Source organism: Nicotiana attenuata, chromosome 2 (genome assembly GCF_001879085.1).
Source record: "Nicotiana attenuata strain UT chromosome 2, NIATTr2, whole genome shotgun sequence".
Classification (NCBI taxonomy): domain Eukaryota; kingdom Viridiplantae; phylum Streptophyta; class Magnoliopsida; order Solanales; family Solanaceae; genus Nicotiana; species Nicotiana attenuata.
The window spans coordinates 915,724-936,611 of NC_031990.1; the positions used below are offsets into that span (position 1 = coordinate 915,724).

At 35.4% G+C, this 20,888-nt stretch overlaps 2 protein-coding genes across 7 annotated transcripts; one reads left to right on the top strand and one right to left on the bottom strand.

Annotated features, from left to right (window-relative positions):
- LOC109242784 (pre-mRNA-splicing factor 38B) lies at positions 5,037 to 13,111 on the top strand. Of its 6 annotated transcripts, XM_019409651.1 has the most exons (6): positions 5,049 to 5,165; positions 8,393 to 8,535; positions 8,662 to 9,054; positions 10,095 to 10,175; positions 11,060 to 11,131; positions 11,888 to 13,111. In XM_019409651.1, the coding sequence occupies exons 3-6, from the start codon at positions 8,764 to 8,766 to the stop codon at positions 12,761 to 12,763; spliced, it is 1,320 nt and encodes a 439-aa protein (XP_019265196.1). In that variant the 5' UTR covers positions 5,049 to 5,165; positions 8,393 to 8,535; positions 8,662 to 8,763; the 3' UTR covers positions 12,764 to 13,111. The 6 variants fall into 6 exon arrangements, with proteins under 6 accessions (XP_019265217.1, XP_019265210.1, XP_019265196.1 ...); XM_019409672.1 differs by lacking the exons at positions 8,393 to 8,535; positions 11,888 to 13,111 and adding an exon at positions 10,758 to 10,809 and having other exon boundaries at positions 5,037 to 5,165; XM_019409665.1 differs by lacking the exon at positions 8,393 to 8,535 and having other exon boundaries at positions 5,041 to 5,165; positions 11,060 to 11,136; positions 11,888 to 12,061.
- LOC109242817 (transmembrane 9 superfamily member 3) lies at positions 15,919 to 20,580 on the bottom strand. The gene is made up of 7 exons (XM_019409682.1): positions 20,359 to 20,580; positions 19,377 to 19,417; positions 18,707 to 19,292; positions 18,460 to 18,597; positions 18,078 to 18,234; positions 16,682 to 17,166; positions 15,919 to 16,475 (listed from the first exon to the last, which is right to left on the bottom strand). The coding sequence occupies exons 1-7, from the start codon at positions 20,514 to 20,516 to the stop codon at positions 16,256 to 16,258; spliced, it is 1,785 nt and encodes a 594-aa protein (XP_019265227.1). The 5' UTR covers positions 20,517 to 20,580; the 3' UTR covers positions 15,919 to 16,255.

Genomic DNA, 20,888 nt, shown 5'->3' on the forward strand with positions numbered 1-20,888 from the left:
CCCCAAACTCCGTCGTCTTTGTTCAAGAACAAACCCTAATTTCCGGCGAATCCGCCGTCGAGCAAAACCCCTGAATCTCACTGTTCACACGCCGCCGTCGATCGGAGGCATAGCTTAATCCGTTCTTTAGCTTCCTTTGGCACATAAAAGACATGGCTTTTAGTAATTGAGATTTTGTTTGTGAGTTTGAGTTTGGATGTATGAAATCCAAGATTCTTATGACTACACACAGGAAATCAAAGACTGTCTTTGCAGGAATACCAAGACATTAGCTCCCCGTTTCAGCTTTCTATCCCTCGAGTGAAAGGCTTTCTGGAGAACCATCGGCTTTCAGCTTTGCAACTGAAGGGTTTAGGGTTTAATATTCCATATGGAGGAAGAAGAATGGCGATGGTGGGCGAAGTAACTGGAGAGCTCTTTATGAGAAATCTGAGGTAAAAGTTGTATCAAAGTAGAGATAGAAAGAAAATATTGTAACTAAATAGCGTATTTAGTGGCTTAGGAGTATGAGGTAATCAAAATTAGATATTTTGCTATAAACATTAAAAGGTATCTATAGAATATAATTTTTTTTAAATGGTATTTATTTAAAATAAATAAGGTGTTAACATTTGCTATAGGAGGTAAAAATTCCTAAAATTTAACATATATGTATTGTAACATGTAATTCTGCATAAATATTCATTGTTTAGGGTGTGTTGGTATAACGGAAAATATTTTCTTGGAAAATAAGCAGTACTCTTATTGATTTTCCGGTGTTTGGTATGCAAATTAAGGAAAATAACTTCTCAAGAGTATTCGTAAATAATTTAGATACAACAAATATGAAGTCATAAACTTTCGAACCAACAACCTTCCGAACCCACAAATTTCATATACTTTCGAACGCTAAACTTTCGAAACTGCGAACTTTCGAACTCGTAAACTTTATAATTTCTAAACACATAAACATCCGAACTCATAACTTTGGAACTTGTAAAATTTCGAACCTGTTAACGAAAGATGAAAAAACTAAAATTGAAAATATATAAAAAAAATATTATTTTTTTCGGGGGGGGGGGGAGGTGGGGGTGTGCAGAAAAATAAAAAAATAAAAATTTGAAATTACAAAAATAAGTAAAAAAAAAATCTGCGGGGTGGGGGTGGGGGGAGAGGGGTGCAAAAATTTGAAAAAACATAAATTTGAAAAGTACAAAAAAAAATTAAAATATTTTCTTGTGCGGGGCGGGAAGGGGGGGGGGGATGGTAGTGGTGCAAAAAAACGAAAAAACAAAAATTTGAAATTGTAAAAAAAAAAACCTTTTTTTTTGCGGGAGGGGGAGGGGAGGGGGGAGGGGGTAGCAGGGTGGGTGGTGACGAAAAAAAATAAAATTTGAAAAAAAAAAGCCTTTTTGGAGAGAGGGGGTGGGGTGGGTATGGGTGGAGTGAGTGTGGGGTGGATTGGTGAGGGTGAAGAATAGGGTGGGGAAGGTTGAGAATGAGTTTTGGAAAATGTTTTTCTTTCTTTTGATAAGGAAAATGAGATCATAAGGAAAATATTTTCCATAATATTTAAGCCAACCAAACATGGAAAAATTGAAAAATATTTTTCGGAAAATATTTTCCTTCATACCAAACACACCCTTAATATCAAATATAAAACTCTGCCTATTAATGCAACATTTATATTCTGTTGATTCTACGTTACTTATTCCAGCATAACTTCTTGGCCTAGAAAATATAAACATACATAATATATCACATAAATAATCGGGAATTCTATCTCTTAATTCCTAAATGATCTTTTTCTACGAAGGAATATGTAAAATTTTCTGATAGGTATTTATATTTTTACCTGCTCCAAAAAATAATAACCGATAACATAATTGAACGACCCAAATTTTTTCGGGGAGAACTGGGCTTTGCTGAATAGGGAGCTCTGTTTTAAAAGGCAGTATTGGAACTCGCCCTGGAGCGGGGCACTCGTAAAACGCCCCTGGGCTTATATGTGGGGCTTAGTTCGGTGAGACTTACGCCTCGGCCATCGGGGCTTACGCCCCGGACACGCCCAACGCTTTACGTACTAGGCTCACCTAATAGAACTTTATGTAGTTGTATGTAACTAACCTTGTAAATCCTCAAATATTCTTAATAAATCGTTAACTATTCAAAATTACTTTTTTCTTAATAATAAATCATTAAGTTGAGAGTATTTTATGTCATAATTAAAATAAAATTTATTGTACGTTATCCACTAAGATTGCTATGATAGTAAATTTTAAATAAAGCTTTCATTCAAAAGTATTTATTTATTAGCTTTTGTTATGTCTTTATTATGTTAGTCCATAATTTTTGTATAATTATTTTCCTAAATATTATTTTTTTCACGTTTACGTGATACAATACTTATTAAATTAATAACTCAGTATTAGCTAGTAACTGTTTACAAATAATTAGTTATATTGATATAGTATGGTGAATTATGTGTCACTTTATTAACTTGTTGAAACATAAAAATAAATGATACTAGAGAATCATATTTAAAATTTGAATTATATTTTTATATAAATTCTCTTTCAATTAGAAAGCATAATAAATAAAAGGAGTATTTTTAAAAAATATCAAATTATAATATGGAAATTCTTTCAAGATTCATTACTTCTTAAGAGATACATATAAGGTTTCGCATCGAATACGTCTTTTGATGTTTGAGTTATAACAGTGTTGCAGCTAATTTGCATATTACGATGTATGTCATACCTTTTGTATTATTCATAGTTGAATTATAATTTATGAATATTTTAAATAGATTATTTGTTATAATTTTAATATAATTTTTATAATTATTTTTATTTTATATTATCTTAAAATTCTTAAAATTAATAAAATTTAAAGATCCGTGGGACTTACGCCTCAGGACTTACGCCTCGCCTTGTCAGAGTAAAACGCCTCGCCCCTACCTTTTAAAACATGGAATTTTTACATTCCTATACCATGTAAGAAACCTTATTACCTTCAATGTTTAAGGTTTGATATAATTACTTTAGTATACCAAATTACCAATTCTATACCATAGTGTATTTTAAGGGTATAATTAATGCAACGTATATCCCTCCTTAATTCAAGGTACTGTATATCCCACTCCTCCCACGTTTCTCTCTCCCAAACCCTCACCCTCACCTACGTTTTACCGTATTTCTTCCTCTTTTTCTTCTTTAGCCTTTAAGGTCCCGGGAACTACATTTTATCGTGGCATTCGGGTAACAAATTTTCAACAGTATATGCAGATTAGGATTGATGGACAAACTAATGAGATGACTGTTTGTAAACTACAGGCTCGTGATCGAATGTATGCTATGTTAGACTCGATAATTGACCAACGGAGAAGTGGGAAAAGCTTAAAACAAGATTTCTTGCAATCCCTGGTAAAGAAGCATGCAACAGAAGGAAATGACGATGACAAACTCACTGATAAACAACTGAAGGATAACATATTAACACTGACACTCTTCTTTTGCGTTGGAGATTTTTGCACATTATATGTACAAGTTGTCACAAGTTAACTTAGCTCCATGTGTTATTTCAATATTTATTCTTCTTAAATCATAAAGATTCGTCCAATCTCATACATGGAATTTTTGACATAATTACATTTTTTGCAGAAGATTTTGTAAAAGTTTTAGTCGTTTTTGATTTGTGAAAACAGAAAACAAAGCATCTACAATCAGAATACAAATAATCTACAATTTATCTACAAAATATCTACAAACTGGGTATATTGAATTTTAATATCCCAATTCCCATTCAATTGTAGCTTAATTGGTATTTTCGACATAATTATATTTTTTGCAGAAGATTTTGTAGAAGTTTTAGTCGTTTTGGATTTGTGAAAACAGAAAACAATGCATCTACAATCAGAATACAAATAATCTATAATTCATCTGCAAAATATCTACAAACTAGGTATATTGAATTTTAATATCCCAATTCCCATTCGATTGTAGTTTAATTGGGATTTTCGACATAATTGCATTTTTTGCAGAAGATTTGGAGAAGTTTTAGTCGTTTTCGATTTGTGAAAATAGAAAACAAAGCATCTACAATTAGAATACAAATATTCTACAATTTATCTACAAAATATCTACAAACTGTGTACATTGAATTTTTATATCCCAATTCCCATTCAATTGTAGCATAATTGGGATTTTTGACATAATTGCATTTTTTCAGAAGATTTGTAGAAGTTTTAGCCGTTTTTTATTTGTGAAGACAGAAAATAAAGCATCTACAATCAGAATACAAACAATCTACAATTTATCTACAATTTCTGCAATATGTCTTCTTCTTCGAGTTTCAATCTGAAATTCAGTCAAAACCAAGTCTAATCTTCACCAAAACGCCTCAAAATTGAGATATAAACTCCAAACCATATTCTCGATTATTTTCAACAACACCCAATCCAAACAAATAATGATTTTTGAAAACCCAAATTTGAATTCAAAGCTTTCAAGCGTTTTAATGGCTGTCAATGGTGTAATTGCTGCTCTCTTTTCATTTGCTTTGTATTACTGAAATTTGCGATTGAGAAATAGAGAGAGATGTAGAGAGAATGTCGACGAACTGAGCTTTTGCAGAACTGATTTCTACAATTTGATTCGAGTTTGTTGACGATTTTGTCTTTTTTTGATTTGTGGTTTAAGGAAAAATATCGAAGAACAGAGTTTTTGCAGAAAAGAGTCTATGTAATTTGATTTTAAAATGAAGATATAGGATTGCGTTTCAAATTTGATCTGAAGGTCGCTAAATCAATTAGAATATTCTGTTCCTGATTTGTAGCGCGCCTAATTAGGAAGGAATCAGCTCCTAATAATTAGTATTTAATAAATGATATAATAATTATAGAAAAACTATGAACATGGCGGGTAAATATGAAACTATACACATTTTTTATAATAAGGTTTCATACATGGTATAGGAAGGAAAAAATCTCTTAAAACATTGATAGGGAGCCCATTAACTACTCAGTCCAAAACTCTGTCAATTGGACCTCTCAAAAGCCCATTTCGGAGTTTATCAATAGTTCGTATACCCCTCGACCCCCCCGCTTCTTTTCTCATCTTCTCTATACCTCGTCAATTTTCCATTATTGCTCTGCATCGATTTCTCTGCTCAACAACGCAAAAAAGGTAAAGGTTATTCAATTTTCCAGTATGTTAATTGATATTTTCAGCTTAAAAGCATTAAAATCTTCTCGATTTAACTTTCAATCGAAATCTAGGGTTTCTGAACATTCGTTGTAGAGTTAGGTCTATTTAGCTGCTTTCTAGTGTTTCTAACTTGTAAATTTAAGCTTTATTTGACAGTAGTAATTGTACAATTTTAAGTAAGGAAGAAATTTCTTTCCTTTCGTTTCATTTGCATAAAGTTATCATTTCCCCACTTTTATTAACTTATTTTTTGAATTTAAGTATCGTTTTGAATGCGTAATTTAAGCTTTAGTGAGTTTGAGTTTTATGCACTCACGGTGTAAAATATATTTACCTATGTCAAAAAGTAATTGCAGGTAATTTTGTTAATAAGTAGTGGTTGATAAACTGAGCATAAACTGTAAGTAACTTGTTATAACATGTTAATTTATATTGATAGCGTAAAAATTTCTTTACATTGTTAGTGTATATAACTTGAATCCCTTTTTGAGTTTAAGTTTTGTCCACTGATGGTAAAAAATATCTTCCCAATCATCTCAGTTAAAAGGTTATTGTAGGTAATTCTATTAATAAGCATCGATTGATAAACTAGCATAAAATGGTAATTAACTTGTCGTAACATGTTAAATTAGACTGATGGTGCATTTTTTTTTGCACTCTTAGTGTATATAACTGAAATGAAATCCCTTTTTTATTTTTTTTTCTCGACCTAGTGGTGTTTTTGTTGGTAATTTCTTTTGTATAGTTTCTATGAGCTGGAGGGTGTATTTTGGTCTTGTGAATTAGGAGGAAGAAGTGGAGTTTGAAAGATTAGTTTTTTTTAAAAAAAAAAAGAAAAATCTGTGAAGTTTGCAGTAAAGAAGAAATATTTTTCCTGTTTTACTTTGAATTCAAGTATATCATTTGAATCCGTAATTTGAGTCTTATTGATGGGGAAAACTACCTGAAAAGTTTGGTGGTGGATTTGTTTGGTTCAGTTCAGTGTTTTGATGCTTACTTTTTGTTTGATTTTCTCGAGCTAGTTGTATTTTAGGTGGTGTTTTCATTTATATGGTTTCTATGAGATGGAGGGTGTATTTTGGTCCGATGAATTAGGAATAAGAGTGTAGTTAGATGTAAAGATAGGTTACTTTTTGACACTTGTTCCCCCCCCCCCCCCCCCTTCTGTTTTTGCATCAGAAATGACAGAGAAATGATTTAATGAGGAATATGTTTTATCATTGGTCTGTGATTTTCGTAGCCTTCTCTTGCCCCTCAATGGCATCAGAGATGGTTTGAAGAAGGGTCTTTTTGACGCTTACGAAAAGAAATGTTTTAATATAGAAAAATTGAACTAGGAAGAAAACTGTTGACAACAGTGAAAAGATGGTGCTTAATTCCAATACAATAGGAGTCTACTAGTGCAAGTTAGTTGAATGTCGTATTTGAGTGGATGGGTGGATTAGGTGCAAATCTCACCCAATGGGAAGTTATAAGGCTAGTTTCCTTCGGGACCTTATAAAAAAAATAAGGCTAGTCTCCCTCGGGATGAAGAAGTAGTGGATCCCAAACAGCAATAAAGTAATAATTTTATCGATGTGGTGAGAAGCACTGGTATACTTGCATTAAGTCTGATGTTTGTCAAGAGTGTTTTTATTTTGGTAAGAGACTTGTGTGTTGTATGTTTGCAAGTGTCTGTTTTAGAGGCCTTTTAGCTTTGAGAACTCACAATTTGCCTTGATAGATGATTTTTTTCTTATAAAGGAAACAAACTTATAAGTATTTAGCACAAAGGCTGTGCTAGTAGCCGTATTTACCATTCAAAAACACACACACACACACACACCGACACAGAGAATTGTATCCTTGTTCTTCTTACAAGGACTCCATAATATCTATCAAAGAATCTGCATCATCTAAAAATACTTCCTTACACCAACAGTGAAACAGCAGTAAACAACTCTATCTTAATCTTCTGAATAAGGTTACTGGTTCCTTCAAAACACCTCAAGTTTCTTTCCCTCCGTGTAGTCCACCAAATGCAAGCTGGGATAATCTTCCACCACTTCTTCTGTCTGCTCAATTCTCCAGAGAAACTCCAGCAAGTAAGCAGATTTGTAGTAGTCTTAGATATGGTCCATTTATCACCTTTCATGTTTTCGGAAAAGCTGCCAGAGTATTTACTATGAGATGAAATGAACCTCAATAGAGCCGAATGAATAAAAGGATTCATATGGTCACAATTAAGTTGGATCTACACTTAGTTAGGGGTGTGCATTCGATTTATCGATTCGATTTTGACCCTTATCGATAATTACTTATCGATTATCGATTTGTACATATGCTTATCGTTATCGTTTCAATAAGTTTTCGATTTTTTCTATTTTGATTTATCGATTTTTGGGGCTTATCGATTCGGTTATCGATTACACCAATAAGAAAATTTGCGGGATTCCACGGAAAGTATATCGCTATAAACACGCCTAACTAATATGGACCAAAAGAAGCTAAAATAAGACGAACACCGTTTATAACATGAAAATTGTGTCAACAAGCACATGCAACGAAACTAAAGTAAGGGATCAAATGTATGCCACCAACACTCCAACGGTATAAAAAAATAAAAATACATCATCACGGCTAATTCTATTTTCCATTAATTTGAACTTCATTCCCTTGAGCTATAAATATGATCATTCCTGAAATATGGTAGATGAAATAATAGGGTTAGAGACTTAGGATAAAGGAAAGTGTATTATAGAATAAGGGTAAAAAAAAAATTAAAAAAAAATTAATTTTCTTTTGTATTTCTTATCGGTTTGTCGATAAACCGATAACCGAAGAGGACAAAATCGAAATCGAAATCGATAACTCGATAAGGAAAATTTCGAAATCGATAAATCGATAAACCGATAACAAATAATCGATTCGATTTATCGATAAACCGATTCGAATGCACACCCCTACACTTAGTTGATTGATTGTGTGAATGTGCCAAGCAGTGTTATCAAAGGCGAAAAGCGTAAAGCTCTAAGGTACGCTGAGGCTTTAAGCTTAAATAAAGCGTGGGCTTTAATGAAAAAATGGGCAACTGGAGAAAAAGTAAAAATATGTATACGTAGTCGAAGACTAATAATTATAAGCATGAATAACAAATATATGGAAAAAGAAATTGAATTTTTTTAAGAGTAAGTGAAATATCAATTGTTTCATGTCACCTTTTTCAGGATTACACTCATTGGCAAGGAAAAGTATGCCTTAGAGCCTTGATGCGACACTAAAGCGCACACAAAGCGAGGCGAAATGCTCAACATGTTTTGAGCCTCGCTTGAGGGCTTAAGCGTGCCTTTGACAACACTGGTGCCAAGTAGTAATGATCATTTACTTTTTCAAACATGGGATGGTTGTATTAGCTGAAATGTGATTATATTAGTGTACGTTTTTGCAAGTTTTAGTTCACTATGTTATGTAACTTATTCACTATTTTCTGTGACAGGTAACTTGGTATCTGAACCTTAATCTTTCCAATATCATTTTTTATTGTTGGCCAAGCAAAGGGAGGAAAAGATAACACTTTGGTGCCTACATCACCAAGGGCATGGCTGAGATTAAAACTTCTGGGAGACCGATCGACCAATTGCTGGAGAAGGTTCTGTGCATGAACATTCTTTCTTCTGATTATTTCAGAGACCTATTGCGCCTGAAAACTTATCACGAAGTGATTGATGAAATTTATAATCAAGTTGACCATGTGGAACCATGGATGACTGGCAACTGTCGTGGTCCTTCAACAGCCTTCTGCCTTCTCTACAAGTTCTTTACGATGAAACTTACTGTCAAGCAAATGCATGGCCTGTTAAAGCATCCAGATTCTCCTTACATTAGAGCTGTAAGTGGTATTTTGTATCTTACACTTTATCTATTAGATTTGTTACTTTCTTATTTGTGAATTCTTTCTTTTGTGCAATGTACTGTCTGTGATTCCCTAAAGATTTTTGTATAGGTATCTAGGAGATGTTTTCTTTTGTTTTCAGCTGATTATCATGCCTGTTTACTACTAGTAGATTAGTAGTGTGCATACTTTTTTCCCTTAAACACCTTCATTCCTTTTTAAGTTTTGATTGGAAAAGAATTTAGAACCTCTAAAGGAAGTTGAGAATTTTCGATGCTGTCGGTTGGCTTGGAAGTCGGTCCAATTCGCTCCGCTATTGTTTCAAAGGGATGTTCCATAGTAGAGTAAAAAATGATGAATGGATTTGGATAAGATGAGAACCCTAATCCGCAGCTTTAACCGCCTCTGATAGTATTTTCTATTAAAAGGTTTTTATTTGGAAGTGAAGGAGTGGAAGTCATCCGTGGAGTGTGTCATGTGTTTCCAAAAGCAGAAGGGAAAAAGAACATTATTTCACTCTTCCAATAATTGTTAATAGACAATCAGTAGTTAGATTATGTGTTATAAGAAAGTTTCTTGGCAGAATTGATCCACTTATCCCTGAAGAGGTAGTCTTTAGTGACGAATGAGGCGTACCGAGTTTTTTTCTTTACCAGCCAGGTTATGTCGTGCTTTTCCCCCTCTATATTTTTCTCTGCATAATGCTGCATAAAGCTAACAAAATTACTTTTTGTAGTTGCTGATGCTTAGAATTTAAGCAAACTGGAACCAAATCCTCCACTTGCTTGCCATCACCTTCACTGCTTCACCAAGTGATGAATCAAAATGAGGCTTTCGGAATTCCATCTAATGCACAGTAGTTCCTTTCATTACCTATTGAAAGTAGCACATGTATGAATAGAGAATTCAGTTGCATCCCCAATTAAACCATGTCCCTGATTCTCCAAATTCATGTGCTTTTGTTTTCTGACTTTGTTGTACTTACATTCTTGAGCCTCTTGCCAATGGATTTAATGCTTGTAATTTTTTTTTGGCAGGTTGGGTTCCTTTATCTGAGATATCTTGCTGATTTTAAGACATTATGGGCTTGGTATGAGCCTTATCTCAAAGATGATGAGGTAAAAATGAAGTGCTCTACCTGAAGTAGATCATTCTATTGTGTTATTTTCTATTGAAATGCTGCATTTGAGCATTCTATTAAGATTCTGACATTTTGCATACAAACAACAAGTCTATCAATCCTGATCATTTCCTTGTTATAGATATGTCTGCAACTTTGACTATTTTCATCAATTTCATGGAATATAGTGTTTGAAGGAGAAATGCAATCATTTGTTACTGTTCTCTTGTTTCGTCAATCCGCTCAAAATATTGCCTCTATAGTTAATTTCCGCCCCTCCTCCCGATAATGCTTTTCCTCTCTGCTTTCATTCATTTTAAACTAGCTGATCAATATGTTTTCAATCAGCATTTTTTTATCTGAATGGTCTCCTTCGAATCACCAGTTAACTATTTCTATTACAAGAGCTCTCTTTCCAATAGTTTTAGTGTAGAACTGTCTATCTTTCTCTCTCTTGTAGTATGCCTAAAACCATGTTATTCTCAGCTCTGCTTCTGAGATATTGATCTTGATTGTGTGTCGTAAGTATTACATGATCTGTGCGCACTTTATGCTATGATTCTCACTCCTTATGCCTTAGGATGCAAGGACCACTCTTGCTTGAAGGTGCCTGGACATAAATTTTTTTGCAGGTGAACTGATTTTAATATTTGTATGGTGGTACACTTCTGAGATTTTACCTACTTTTTTACATTCCATCTCCTGTTCCTTTTTTTTTTTCTTCTGCAAACTGGGGTTTTGAAGCAGTGAGATTCTTTTCAGTAGTGTTAGCAGCATCTCAGAAAACAGGATTATGTCTTTAGTTTGTTCACCTATGATGTTTATCTTCATGATGGGAGTTGATTTTTAGGGCTCATTCTGATTATTAACTATTTATTTCAGGAATTCTCTCCTGGATCCAGTGGCCAAATGACGACAATGGGCGTATATGTGCGTGACTTATTTCTCGGACAGGTAAGGTGCCACCTCTAAACCCGACCTTTCGTGGAGAATGTTTTAGCACAGTGGTGCAATAGATATATACTCATGATGTTTCTAATGGATGCTCTTCTCTTGCATTTCTATTTTGCTCTGATTTTGTTGCTAAGTTTGCAAAGTAGAACATCATGGCCGTTGCTTAGTCAATAGTGAAGCAGTTGATATAAAGGATCTTGACACAGGATAATTCTTTGAACTCTGCTCCGGAATATGTGTTCTTTTAACAGCTGAATGAAAAGACAATTCTGTGATAGTTTTGCCCTTGACTGTTTCCATAACTGCAATTATGTGCTTAGACTTGATAAAAAGACATTTCTGTTAAAAAACATCTGAGTCGGACGTTCATGTTATTATTTCTTTGGCCTTGGATTGCTGCAGTCTACATCTTCCAGTTTTGATGTTTATTGAATCTCGAGGGGTGTAACTCAGATGTTCGAACTGACCCTTCATCGAAAGATATCTCATTTGTCACAGCATGTAGGCGCCTGTATGGGTGCTTCACTAATGTTTAGATGAGTTCTGGAGCTTCACATTTATGCCATTCACTTATTAGGACATGACTTGCTAGTATGTGAGCCTCAACTGGGAGGGAGGAGGCAAGAAGTATGCTTTGGTGGATCAGGGTTTTCAATTTCCATTCATGTGCAACTACCTGACACTTTATTGGATAATGCTATTATTGTATTTTACACCTGTTCCCATGATTCACTTGCACATTCTTTTTCATTGCAGTATTATTTTGACACACTATTACCCCGCATTCCTGTTCCTGTTATGCGGACAGCAGTTGCCAATCTCGAAAAAATGAATCTGCCGACCAAACCCTCTGGTTCGATCGGGGACTCTAGTCGCGGATCTGAGGAAACCTCCCGTCGGCCACCTTCTGTCAAAGCTTCCCTTTCAGTGTCTTTTGGTCAGCGTGCGCCTCATCGTGCATCAACTAGAGATTCATCTCCCATCCGACGTACAATCGCACCACCACCCTATGATAAGGATGGTGCAGATGATTCAAGACGGTCCCCCAGCATCCGCCGGAGTCAAAGTCGTGATATATCTGACCGAGAAAATTCTGAAAGGGACAGGGGCCGAGACAGAGAGAGGGAGAAGGAAAGACCTAGGGACAGAGACCGTGATAGGGATAGGGATAGGGATAGGGATCGATATAGGGACCGGGACCAGGAAAGAGAAAGGGAGAGGGGTAGGGATCGGGATAGAGATAAGAGGTATGATTATGAGGGAGATCGTGAAAGGGATAGAGACAGGAGGTATGATTATGACAGAGACCGGGGAAGGGATAGAGACAGGAGGTATGATTATGATCGAAGTTCAAGAGAGAGAAGCAGAAGAGACTATGAGAGGAGCAGGAGCCGGAGTAGGAGTCGAAGCCACAGCCGAAGTTTGCATGATCTAGGGACCAGTCTTGATCAACATCGAACTCCACCTAGAGATGAAAGCAAGGAAAAGAAGGCTGCATCTAGCAATCTTGCGAAGCTTAAAGATCTATATGGGGACTTAGGCAATCAAAAGGAGAACGTAGGCGGCGAGAGAGCTCCAAATAGGGATACAAGTACTGAGGAGGTTATCAGACTTGGTGGTTCATGGAGGTAGTTGGTCGCATTTACGTACTCTTTTTCCCATCGCGAGAAGAGAGTACTGTCTCTCACTCTATTACCTGCACAAAAGAGCACGTTGTCGGCTAGACTTTTGTCAAAGGGGAATATGCAAACTAGTAGCTACAGAGAGGACATGTTGTATCATGATTGTGCAGTTGAGCAGAGCTGCGTGTAAGCTGGATTTACTTTACTATTTTAAACGTATGTTACATTATTGGATGGATTTCAGATTTCCCTTTGTTGTTCAAACATTATTACTATGTTAGACAGATACAGCTAACTCAACTAATTAACTCTATCAGAAAACTTATTCTGACTGATGATCGCAGGATTTGCTCTGTTCTATGCTTTGCTTATTCCTCTTGCTGACTTGCTACTGATACATTGATAGACAAGTATTAAATAGAAGTGGTAAGTTGCTGACGGGGTTGAGTGCAATTATAGTCTCGGTATTTTCCTTCAATTCTTTTATTTTTGTCCGTTCTGGTTCATTTTTCTTCCCTTTTTGGCAAATATGAACAGTTCACTTTCATTTGGGATTGATTACTGAGTTTCCACTATTCATTAGCCCCTCTCCCCAAAACATCATCTAAACACGCACACACAAGGAAAAGGAGGAGATAATGTACCAAGTCCTTTCAAGTACCTCACTTCTATTTAGCAGTACTCTTTGTCAACTCAATGTTTTTTTTTTTGTGGGGTGGGGGTGGAAGTACAGAATTTTTGCGAAAACTCGTACTTATTACAATGATAGGGTTGTTTTTTTTTTTTTTGATTTCTTACCGATTTCTGATACCTGTATTGACAAATCTGGATTCACATCTCATAAGACCCATTAAAGGGGAGGATGTTTCTTACCACAATTTCTCATTTGCATAGCTCGAACTAAGACCTCTAGTTAAGGGATAATATTGCATGTCAATTACGTACGTCTTTAAAGTCGAAGAAATTGTTATTAGCTGTTTCCTTTTTTTGGTACACCACAGAGACCAGATTAACATACAAAATTAAATACATATGTTAAAAGACCCTATAGGAGCGGACGCGAGATAGGTCAAGAAACCTCATATGCTTGTATTTGGGAATAACGTCGATTTTGGGGAAGAAAAGGGAGAGAGCTCACTACTAAGCCAAAGAAACAGAACTAACTTTTAGTTCAAGCTTAAATTAAGTTTCAATATGTTTTGAAGATTATGGAATCATTATATTTTGTAAGCTTCACTATGGGTTCAAAATAGAGAGAGACACACGCACACACAGAGATGAAGTGTTTCCATGATATGACCTCCGTACTTGTTAAATGGGTTTAAATTACTTGCATCACATCACATGATTTCCATTAAGAAGTTTACCAAGTTAAATCTTGAATTTACTACCGTGTTGAACTTTGAAAAAAAACATGTATTACGTAAAAGCTTGTGTCTTTCCAATTGAAAGATATAGAATACCATGTGAGAATATGCATGTGTTACATATGCGTTCTTAAGTAATAAGAATCTTGTACATAAAGTTACAAAACAAGGGCATGAATATAAGTTGAGAGATGAATGAACAAATTTATCGAGATATTCTCCTAGGCATAGTGCAGCCTTATCAGAGATCTTTAACTGACAGGGAAGGAATCAGACCGTCGTTATGATAATGGTGATGGCCAATATCAGTCAGCCACAGATCTTCAGTTACAGGATCTAATCCTCGACGAAAAGTAAGAGAATTTGAACATATTTTGATCAATTCAACTATGCATACTCACAAAGGAAACACAAAAGTAAAAATTGAAGTAAAAGATGAGCTATAAGTAAGATAATAAGCCATAGGATAAGTGCTAAGATTACAAAAAGCAAGAGATTTAAGTTCCAAAGATGCAAGTACGGACTATAAGCCTACTATAGTAGTAAGTTATTATAACGAGATGAGTTCAGATAGCACAGCATAAAGGAAAAATGTTCAAGTATCAAAAACCGAAAAATAAAAAAAACAAAAGTTTAAGATACCATATTTGAGTAGTCTTTTCTTTTCCCATATATTGTTAAACTCTTTAGCCAAATACTGAAGTTGGAATCAAGAGTCAAACAAATTGGACATTGCTCAACCTCTGTTTTAAAAGGCAGAATTGGGACTCGCCACAGGGCAGAGCACTCGTAAAACGCCCTTGGGCTTATGTGTGGGGCTTAGTCCCGTGAGATTTACGCCCCGGACACGCCAACACCCAGCATACTGTGCTCGCCTAATAGAACTTTATGCAATTGTATGTAACTAACCTTGTAAATCCTCAACTTTTCTTAATAAATCGTTAACTATATAAAATTACTTTTTTCTTAATCATAAATCATTAAGTTGAGAGTATTTTATGTCAAAATAAAAATAAAAATTATTGCACGTAATCCACTAAAACTACTATGATAGCGAATTTTAAATAAATCTTTCATTGAAAAAGTATTTATTTATTAACTTTTGTTATGTCTTTACTATATAATAATCCGTAATTTTTTTAATAATTAGTTTTCTAAATATTTTTTTTTACGTTTACGAGATACAATACTAATTAATTTAATAGCTCAGTATTAGCTAGTAACTATTTGCAAATAATTAGTTATCATGGTATTGTATGGTTAATTATGTGTCACTTTATTAACTTGTCGAAACTTAAAAATAAATGATGCTAGAGAATCATACTTAAATTGTGAATTATGTTTATATAAATTCTCTTTCAAATAGAAAGTATATTAAATAAAAGGAGTATTTTAAGAAAAATATCAAATTATAATATCGAAATTCTTTCAAGATTTATTACTCCTTAAGATAATAATATAAGATTTTGTATCGAATACAATACTTTTATGTTTGAGTATTTTGTATCGAATACAATACTTTTATGTTTGAGTTGTAACGACGTTGCTGCTAATTTGCATATTATGATATATGTCATACTTCTCGTATTATTCATAGTTGAATTATAATTTATAAATATTTTAAATATATTATTTGTTATAATTTTGTTATTTTAATGCAATTTTTGAAATTAATTTTTATTTTATACTATCCTAAAATAGATCCGTGGGACTTACGCCCCATGTTTCAAGGCTTACGCCTCTCCTCGTCAGAGGTAAAATGCCTCGCTTCACGCCTCCGCCTTTTAAAACATTGTGCTCAACGAGTGAATGGCTCATTTCATACATTCTTTTGAAACTTGGGACCAGTACAATTATAGATCAAAGTTCCCAATGCAGTAAAAATAATACTAGACAGACTAGGATAATGTGTGGAAGGATTAGAATATGGAATGAGGAAACTCTAAATCTACTAATCGATATAAACTGTTGAGCTGTAAATGAAAAATGACAAAAAGTTCTTAAAATTTCCGGCGTAAGATAATACATGCTTCATCTCAAGAGATCCTACCATCCTACATGGTCTTCTTGAATACCAGATACCAGATCTGTAAAGGATTCTGCTGTAAGAGACAGAAGACCATCCCACCAGCTTCCTACTCGCACTTGATTGACCGGTATATGTGACGGACAAAAAATAGGGCTGCGCGGAAACCAACAGTCCCGAGCATGAGAAAGAAACCGTAGCAGATGCAAGCCATGTATCCAAAGAAGAATGAGGTTTGCATGAAGCCAGACATATCAGAACGGGCATAATAGTAATACAAGCAGTAGCCGTAGATGAAGAGTCCAGTTGATCCACCACAAAGGAAAGCCCTGTTTGGAGTAACAACATATACAAATTAGTTCTTCAAATGTTCATCTGAAATATCATGATGTTAAGCACATCAAAGTAACGTATTGCAAAAGGATTCTCAACACTCTTTCTTTGCTTGCATAGATGAAGAACCAAATTGGTTGATGCATATATTATTGAAAAGAAAGATCACTGAATAGCAATAGCAGTAAATGAACAAACATACCTCCACCACCATTCATGATCTTCAGCAGCAAGTTGAAAGTATGTTAATGCCACAGTTATAAAAGCAGTGACAATTATAAGAATAATGAAGACTATAAATAAGATGCTGTATATTGTGTAGATCCTGTGACCCCAAACACTTGCAAATATATAGTAAAGTTCGATATATATGGCGCTGAAAGGCAAAAATCCAGCCATTGCCATCTGAGGTAGTGTTCCGCGGTACCAAGGTAATGGTGGGATCTCTCTTGGGTATTTGGTGGTTCGACAAGGAGCTTGGAATTCAGCCTTGCTGTTCTTTCCAGCTATCCCTCCCAGTACAAGCAAAGGTGATGTTACAAGAGCCCATATTAGAAAGATGACCACAATAGTTCCAAAAGGCAGTGCAGCAGTGGCACTGTATGCAATTGCTACACTGTTAAGGAAACAGAACGTGAGAAACAGGGGTCCACAAAACAAGCCTCCAGTCAATAACAAATTCCTGACCTGCAGGATGAAAGGAAATCCAATGATTAAGTTTGCCGTATTCACTTCCATTTTCAGCTTTGTTTCATTAGCTAGGCAACAACTAACTAAACAAACACAGAGCCACGGTTATTTGACGGCATACACCAACCCAAAAAAAGAATGAAGTAGAACTTTCCAGACACATGATCTGGTATGAATACTTCTCTAATAACATGTAATATCTCTTGGACATGACAAGTGTAACTTTTCGCAAAAGATAAAGTGAAAACAAAACACCGAGACACGGTTTTGATGGCATACACAAACCAAAAAAGAATGAAGTGAGACTTGCCAGCCACTGTCTCTGATATGGATACTTCTCTAATAATATGTAGTAATATCTCTTGGACGTGACCAAGTGTAACCCATACAAGATGAAGTGAATTACATGATAGAATGAAGATAAACTGCTTCTCTGAACTCAGCTTCCTTAATGTTCTGTCCAGAAGGAACATCTATCGTACAAAACATTACATGCCTAAATCAAATGCAAAACTCTATGTTCAACTTGTTTTACCTGCTTGAACAAGATGCTTTATTAACTAAGTTCTGTTTCTTCCTTTGCTTAGAAAAAGAGCAATGGGATAACAGATGAATCCTCTAACCCTTAATATAGAAGGTCAAAGTTATGGCATTAGAGTAGGCGCTTTCAGCAAACAAATGACTTGACATGCTATACAAACCTTCAATTTTTCGGTCTTCTTAAGAAAAGGATAGAGAAAAATAATTCCTTGGCAAGCAACAAAATACGATTGAAAAAGGTCAAAGCTTTTATCCTTGTTTTGGGATGATAATAAGCATATAGCTGGAACTTAAAGTTAGTGCACCAGATAAAATTCCCAAAATACATTCAAATGGAAAAGCAATATAATAGAGACATGAAAACAAACCCAGTTTGTCCCTTCTAGCTGGCAGTAGAAAGCGGAAGCTGTATAGCCTGCAATTCCAGATGTGAGAGCATATATGACGACCAATGCCGTGAATAAGGCTCCGCGGTTGTATGGATAGAAAACACCAACAAGGGAGAGAAGGAAAATAAAGATGGTCCTAGGAATTGAAAGGAAAAAGTGTTAGAAAGGCTGCTTGAGACAACAAATTACCTAATTGCCTAGTCGAAAGCTGCCAGATTGAGCTAGTTGACCAATAAAACAACTCATAAAATAATTTTCTTATATAAGTAAAGAGTAAATACACAATCACACATCAAAAGGACCTTTTAAATATCCTATTTAGAACTTTATTTTTCAGAGCAAAAAACTTGAAAATACTTACAGTGTGAATAGCTGGGTACCACTACCAAGTGCTGCAGCCAACACGGATTTGTAATTTGGATACCTAAAAACATCACCATGGATGTATTTCCACCCAGTTTCTTCTTGGTCATCAGCTGCCTCCTCATCATGTGCGTACCTTTAAAAGCAAAGATGAATAGTATTTGAGCCAAAGGCTAAGACAAACTTTATCTTGAGAGACCAACAAAAGTACATAAACCAAACAAATTAACAAAATGACTACATACTTGACAAAGTCATTCTTAAGGACCCGCATAAGAATTGTGGCAAGAAAACCAGTTAAGAGAAGAACTGTCACGCAGGAATTGATAATTGAGAACCAATGAATTTCCAGGTGATGTGGCAACGATGAAGACTGTGAATACTTCTCCATCCTCTTATCAAAAGGTGTTTTTGTCTCTTTCCATTTTACAGAGTACATGAATTCAACATCAACCTCCTTATCCTCTGTGATATCTACCAGAGCATTAGGATCAGTTCGTGCATTGATCTCAATCACACGATCATTGTTGTAAAAGATCTCAAAATGGAGATGTTTAAACAGGTAATATTTGTACTCGCTGGGGTCAGATTTTCCTTCCTTATCAACTTTCCCTAAGAAACCCCAAATGGGCAAGTCATCATAATACATTTGGAAATAGTAGTCTTTAGCAACAGCACTGCGGAATTGAGCAACTTCTTCCTTCGACAACTTCTTCTTGCAAACTATTTCTGAGTCCTTGTCGTACATAAAGTCGAGCTTGTAAGGGGCACTGACCAATCGATCACCATTCAAGACCTCACCAAGAGCTTCCTTTTTCTCCATCACGTGGGCTGCAAGAACATTCCTCAGTAAATTGAAACTTAAACTCTACGAGTAACTTAAGAAAGGAAACCCACATAACAATGATTACATACCTGGAGCACAAAAAGGAAGATCGAAGAACCGGTATGTTTCACTAGAAAGAAATCCAAAACAGAACAAGCCATCAGCTATGAACCAGATAAAAGAAAACAGAATAGAGACGTTTTCATAAATGCAGTGCATATACATGAGTATGGCACTTATTAAAGCATAAGAGGGAGATTATAAAATTTCCTAGGCCTTGTGTATCGAGAATGCAATCAGCCTTGTCAGAGGTAGCAGGCCTCCAGAGGTGCAATCCAAGTTTCAGTCAAATAAATCAACCAACTAGACCTCAATCTCAAATTAGCTGTGGCTGGCTATATGAATCCTCTATATCCATTTCGCTCTATTCAGGTACATTCCTTTCCAATACTAAATAAACTGTCTTTCAAGGAAAATTACCAGTTCTCCCAAAATCTCACCCTTATTCGATTGTGAACATACAAAATGTAATTCGAATAAAAAAGAACTCCCGAAAAAAACTTAATTGAAGTATATCTACACCAACTACTTCTTAGTCTGGACGCAAGAATGGAGTCTCAGCCAGAGGCGGACCTCCGGTATAACCTATGGGTTCCCGGAAACTAAGTAGCTTTTGACCATACCCTGTATATATGTATTAAGAAATCTACTAAATATCTATTTGACTGTGATTCGGTGAACCCAGTCATCATTGTATACTGAATCCGAGATCCCAATATCACCAAATCTTAGCTCTTTCTACATTGTACGTAAATTAGTTAGCTCAACAGAAATCTCTATCAAGCTAGAAATTCATAAAATCGGCACAACAATACACTCAACAACACATCTGCCATTAAAAATCTTTCATTTTTATACCCACCGACAATTTTCCGAGCACAACAAAAACAACACTATAAATTTCACCGAGAAATCACATAACGTCTAGCTCGATCACGCAAAATAGAACACAATGTAAATTCAGCTTTGTAGATAGAGATCTAACGGCGAGTAAATTAGTTAATTAATTACCTGGGATTATGGAAAGGACCGACCTTGTTAGCATAAAGAGGAACCGGATCTCCGGCTTTGTACTTGTGATCTGAACCGTCCGATCTCACCGGCGATGCACAACTGACAATCAGCAAAACGACGACGTACCAAGCCATCGTCCTCTTCTTCTTCTCCATTTTCCTAACGAACTTTCTGGAGATCAATGTGATTATATAATACAAGTGTGTAAATTTGCTAGATGAATTTGTAGGGGGGGGGGTGGAGGGAGGGGAGGGAGGATAGATCTCGATCTCCCTGAGAGAAACGAAATGAGGAAGTAGATATGGAGTGGGATCTTATTAGGGGGACAGGGTTTCCGCCTCACGCGCTTCTATAGAGAGTGAAGCGCAAACAAACAACGTCGACTTGTGAACGTAAGTTAGGAAGGAGAACGTGACTCCTCAGCTTTAGTTTTCTATTTTATTTTATTTATTATTCTTATTTACTATTTATTTTTATTACGGTGCCTTTTTGAGTTAATCTCTGAGTTTTTCTTCACCAATTAACGT